Genomic DNA, 5,227 nt, shown 5'->3' with positions numbered 1-5,227 from the left:
AGTTCCAACGGAACATAGCTTCGAGTCTACAGGCACTCCCTGGTTGCCAGTCCATGCTGTGACCTGGGAGTGACATTAGTGTAAAGTGGTCTGTCTCCAGTTTCGGGGAGATGAACAAAGTATGACTATGAGCTCGTCTCTAAACCCCGCCTCTGAACAACCCGGAGACCACTTCCATCTCGCATCTCCGGTGTCAACGAGAAAGACGGAGAGACAAAATCTCTCGCCTGCCACAATTATGATACTTCCGGAGGCAAAAACACATGTGCCGCTTGATTGCTCCTTCTCACGAATCAATACATGCGCTTCAATGGGACAAGGGATGCCGTAGTAAGTCATTTTAAAGTTGCGGTTTGTGACATTGAACGTTAACCGCCCCTCCCCCCAGAGGTGGCCAGGCGATATAAGACAGCATCCTCTATCCCAAATCTTCGATTCTTGACTGCAGTGTCCCGCCTTGGACACCTATTGATCAATATTGGCTAAACACGACGGTCATTTGACCTCCTTGATTTTTTTACTGCGTCTTTGACCATTTCCTTGACTCAGCCGTTGCGACGCAGCGGACTGAATCCAAAGATGTCGACAGGAGCCGTCACTGGAATCGATGCCGACCAATCCGACGAGAAACACGCAGGCGGCGACCGCATCGACGAGAAACACGCGGGCTCCGACCCCGTCGACGAGTCGAACCCCAAAGTGTTGACCGACGCGGATTTCATGAACGATGCCTTCGATGGCGAGAACGAGGAACATAAACAGGGCTTGTGGGAGGCGGCCAAAACTCACCCCAAGGCCTGCTTCTGGGCCTTCATCGTGTGCTTCACAATTGTGAGCTGACCCGTTCCGCTCTTCGGCTGGCCTGAATGAAGGCACAGGACAACTGCTGACGCCGAGCAGGTCATGGAGTCTTTCGACATGTTCTTGAACGGTAACTTCGTCGCCCAGAGAGCCTTTCAAAAGCGCTACGGTGTCGTTGTGGGTGGTGAATATGTCATCGAAACCAAATGGCAAAGCGCCCTTTTCCAAGCCGGGCAATGCGGTGCTTTTGTCGGTGTCTTCCTGGCTGGACCTGTTGTCAACCGTTTCGGCTACCGTTTAACTATCATTTTCGCCCTGGCTCTCATGAACGCCACCATTTTCATTTCCTTCTTCGTAAGCCATTCAGCCTAAACTTATCCTGAGTCCGTCTCCTAATTAGATCCGTCTAGGCCAACTCCCTCGAAGTCCTCACGGTTGGACAAGCGCTGGAAGGCGTTCCTTGGGGCTTCTTCATTGCAATCGGCCCTGCCTACGCCAGTGAGATTGTACCTCTTGCCCTGCGAGCTGCCTGTACAGCTACTCTGCAAATGAGTTGGTCCATTGGCGGGATCATTCTCGCCGGCGTAGCCCTTGGGTATAATAAGCGAGAAGATGAGTGGGCTTGGCGAGGACCTCTTGCCTTGCAGTGGATCTTCCCTGTGAGGACACACCTCTCTTTACTCTCTCATTCTCTTTAAACCTCAGACATACAGAAGCTAATGATTATGCCTCGCAGACCCCTCTCTTGGTAATCCTCCTCTTCGCTCCCGAGTCCCCTTGGTGGCTTATCCGCCACGGACGCAAGGAGGAAGCCCTGCGCTCTGTTAGGCGCCTGGATGCTTCCAATGCTACCGCGCAACAGAATCAGCAAAAGTATGCCATGATTCAGCGAACCGTGGAGATTGAAGCCCAGTTGGGCGGTAATCCCTCTCTTCTCGACCTGTTCAAGGGCGTCGATCTGAGGCGAACCACCATCATCTGCTTGATGTACGCATCGCAAAACTTTGCCGGCAACCTGATTAGCAACCAGGCGACTTTCTTCTTCGAGCGTAAGTGACGCCCGCATCCCAACTCCCTTGGTATTGTATCGACGGCTGACTCCCCATTATAGAAGCTGGAATAAGCCATGATCGCGCTTTCGATCTTAACATGATCGGCGCGTGCTTGTCACTCTTCTCCAACGCTCTCTCTTGGCCCCTCACTGCCTGGTTCGGCCGCCGAACGATCTACCTCTGGGGCACGGCTACCAACATTACGCTGCTCATGATTCTCGGCGTCTGTGCCTCCATCCGGCAATCCACCACGACCAACTACGCCCAGGCCGTTCTTGGTATTCTTATCGCCTTCGTATTCGCCGGTACTATCGGTCCGGTTTCATACACCATCATTGCCGAGACATCTGCAGTCAGACTTCGCGCTCTGAGTACCGCTGTTGGCCGTGCCGCCTACTACGTTGCAGAAATCCCCATGATCTTTCTGGCTTCGCAGATGCTGAACCCCACTGGATGGAACCTCGTAGGCAAGTGCGGCTATGTTTGGGGTGGTACCGCCTGTGTCTGCTGGCTCATGGCCTACTTTTTCCTTCCTGAGCTTAAGCACCGCTCATACCGTGAGGCGGACATCCTGTTTAACCGGAAGGTTTCTGCCAGGAAGTTCAAGTCAACTATCATTAAGGTGACGGACAATGAGTAACGTATGGTGATGGGTTGGGAATTGGAAGACACAAATAATCCTTGCAGATCTCTGGAATCAGACGAGACAGAGAATGAATCATATAGTCCGATGGTGGCATGAGTCTTAAATACTTAATGTCTAGCTTCTTGAGATATGATCCTGGTTTACTTTGCTGAGGCCTGTCGCTATTCATCATGAATTAACGACTAACCTCGACACTACTGATGTGAGCGTCCTGAAATGCATCAATTTGCATTGAAGAAGCACAAATTTCAGGCCAAAAGTGAAGACAATAGAGCACCATGTTCAATACAACCATAAGGGCTCGTCACAAGTATTATCGATACGTTGTACAAATAATGTCATTCACACGAAAAGTTTACGTCGAGTGGTCTGTTTTGGCATTTTTGTTCAAGCTAGTCATGAGATATTGATGAATCTTGCCGTGGTTTCAGTATGTTTGTTCCAATCTGCATTGAACAAACCAAAGTTGTTGGAAGAGAAGTCTAACGAGGCGACACACCGCTAGTTTGGCTTAGCTATTCCCTGTCAAACCGCCAGAGCCGGAGATTACTCTGGGATACGACTGGCATCGGCAGCTTTTGGGATCATATACTGCTTTAAGACCTTGCCGCTTCAACATCACGACCGAAAGACCATCTGCAATGTCCAAAGACTTCATAGATACTCGAGCCCCACGAAATCTCGAAAAGTGTCTCAATATCTTGATGCAGAGAATCTATGACACAGCAGCTTTTTGCGCGGCTTTCGAGAGCTCCCTGCCCCAGGGTATCAACTGGTATGCAACATACTTCATATCCTAAGCAGCTCTGATCCTCGAGGCGAACTATCTCACCAAAGTCACCCGGGTGGAACGAGAAAAGTTGCGTGACAGCACTCAGTCTCTAAACTCAGCGCCTGTTTGAAAACTCTGGCGCAGAAAAGCAGATCGACCGAACGATTTTTGGGGTTTTGTCGACCGCATCGATCCGGTTTAAGTATCTTCCACAGTTGAGTCTGGAGCCCGGCCAAACTTACTCGTAGATGACGCTGCCACAATCATAGGTGTGGGACAGCCTTGACGGCAAGTAAATTAAAGGTCCGACCTAGGTCTTAATTATTGTACCGAGTGAAAATGACTTTACTTTCCATTGGCAAAAGTCAAGCGGACTTCGGTGACGACACAGCCGATCAAAGTCTATGGACGCTACTCAACGAGGTCCCTTCGGATATCATAGAGAACATGCCACTTGACTTACCCCATGGCGATTGAACTGTGTAGGCATATCGGCAAAACATCATGCGTCAGCCAACGCTCACATCACTGTGGAAGTCATCATGATTAAGGTACATGTCACCTGACTAAGCTCTGCAGTCATAGTTATAGAACGCTCCACTTCTAAACAAGGAAAGTGAGTATTACTCAAGTTATGTAGCCCCAGCTAAAGCAAACAATTTGCTCACGGCTATGTAAATTACATACAGACGTAACCCTGATCTACGTGCTGAAACGCCCTCAAAAAGCCTCCCGCGCCTCTCAACGCAGATAGCCATTATATAAACCACCTAAGCCATCACAAAGTCCACACAGCTCTCATACGTTTGCTTCGCGTTGGTGCCGAACCAGAACCATTGTACCACACACGCGCCGCCCTTGACGCATTTACCAGCCGGGAGGTTGGATGGCATGGTAATGTTGAAGTCAGTGTTGTTTGCAGGCAGTTGCGCGAGGTTTTCGTCTGCATAACTGTCGAAGACGATGAGCGGCTCGCCAATGACCTTGTTCGTGGCGGTGTCGACGATGGAGACGTTCATGGGGCCCTCGTGGGGAATGGGGATCTCGGCCTTCATGTTGACGACCTGGCCTGGGGTAAAGGTCTGGACGTTGGCCTTGTTGTCCTCAAACTTTGCACCGCGGCAGAGGTCCAATTGGCCTGAAGGGGACGGACTGTCAGCGAAGGGATTTTGGGGTAATAGCAGGATGCCAACTTACAAGTTGCAGGAGGGTCGACGAGGTCCTCAAGCGGGATGGTAGGGTCTGCCGTGACGGTCTGGACATTTGCCTCTCCGCAGGCTGCAGCCATCGCCGCACCAGGCCCACGAGGGGGAGGTGAGACGACGTTGCCATGGGCAGAGACCATGGCGGCGAGAAGCGCCGTTGCGGCAGTAATCGAGGAGCGCATCTTGAAGTGGTTGTTGCTAGGACTGCGGACCGACTCGTGGCAGCGGAATGGATGAAGAAATAGTCTGGATTGCTATGAAGAAAGGACCTTGTTAGGTTCAGGCAACTGTAAGAAACGAGTGACCAGCACAATGGAAGGTTAAATGACGAGATGAGATGGAAGAAGATCGGATGGAAGAGGGTGGGAACGGTCCATGCGAGCGGCCCTGGTACTACAAATATTGTGATCGAGCCACAATACAATGGTCCCGCGATCCCGGTTTTTGAGAGAATGGCACCAATGTGTGGTCGCTGATGGGTGGACCGGCGATCATAGCTTCATGTCTACCGGCTGCGACCGAGAATACTAAAAACGGGAACTAACGCCTACTACGTAATGCATGGCTTGTTGCCCCTTCAGCCCTGATTCATCATAATCTGGGTTTTCTTCCGGGAAACCCGGGGGGTGACCCCTGAGCGAAACATAGGTTTCCGAAGGCTCTCCAGGCACTGCGCAATAGTGGCCTCTTAAGGTTCACGAGGATGAAACACCGCAAGTCTTATGCCGCTCTGCTTCCGGCGGGGACACAT

General features: G+C 51.2%; 2 protein-coding genes across 2 annotated transcripts; one reads left to right on the top strand and one right to left on the bottom strand.

Moving 5' to 3' along the window:
• Positions 1 to 579: 579 nt before the first annotated feature.
• LY79DRAFT_530620 (alpha glucoside transporter) lies at positions 580 to 2,493 on the top strand (the record flags this gene model as incomplete). Its single annotated transcript, XM_060556194.1, has 5 exons — positions 580 to 831; positions 901 to 1,155; positions 1,212 to 1,460; positions 1,538 to 1,850; positions 1,913 to 2,493. 5 exons carry the CDS (start codon positions 580 to 582, stop codon positions 2,491 to 2,493), a joined length of 1,650 nt encoding a protein of 549 aa, XP_060406925.1.
• Positions 2,494 to 3,879: 1,386 nt separating this feature from the next.
• Positions 3,880 to 4,950, bottom strand: LY79DRAFT_573701 (uncharacterized protein). The gene is made up of 2 exons (XM_060559497.1): positions 4,469 to 4,950; positions 3,880 to 4,409 (listed from the first exon to the last, which is right to left on the bottom strand). The coding sequence occupies exons 1-2, from the start codon at positions 4,656 to 4,658 to the stop codon at positions 4,042 to 4,044; spliced, it is 558 nt and encodes a 185-aa protein (XP_060406924.1). The 5' UTR covers positions 4,659 to 4,950; the 3' UTR covers positions 3,880 to 4,041.
• Between the last annotated feature and the right edge of the window lie 277 nt (positions 4,951 to 5,227).

Source organism: Colletotrichum navitas, assembly GCF_030913465.1.
Source record: "Colletotrichum navitas strain CBS 125086 chromosome Unknown LY79scaffold_216, whole genome shotgun sequence".
Lineage (NCBI taxonomy): Eukaryota > Fungi > Ascomycota > Sordariomycetes > Glomerellales > Glomerellaceae > Colletotrichum > Colletotrichum navitas.
The sequence above is the reverse complement of the archived record's forward strand: the minus strand, read 5'-3'. Positions and strand labels throughout refer to the sequence as shown.

Excerpts from the sequence above, each read along its gene's own strand:
- LY79DRAFT_573701 (XM_060559497.1), bottom strand. The coding sequence starts at position 4,658 with ATGCGCTCCTCGATTACTGCCGCAACGGCGCTTCTCGCCGCCATGGTC. Across the intron at positions 4,410-4,468 it reads CGTCGACCCTCCTGCAACTT|GCCAATTGGACCTCTGCCGC; the intron begins GTAAGTTGGCAT and ends CGTCCCCTTCAG.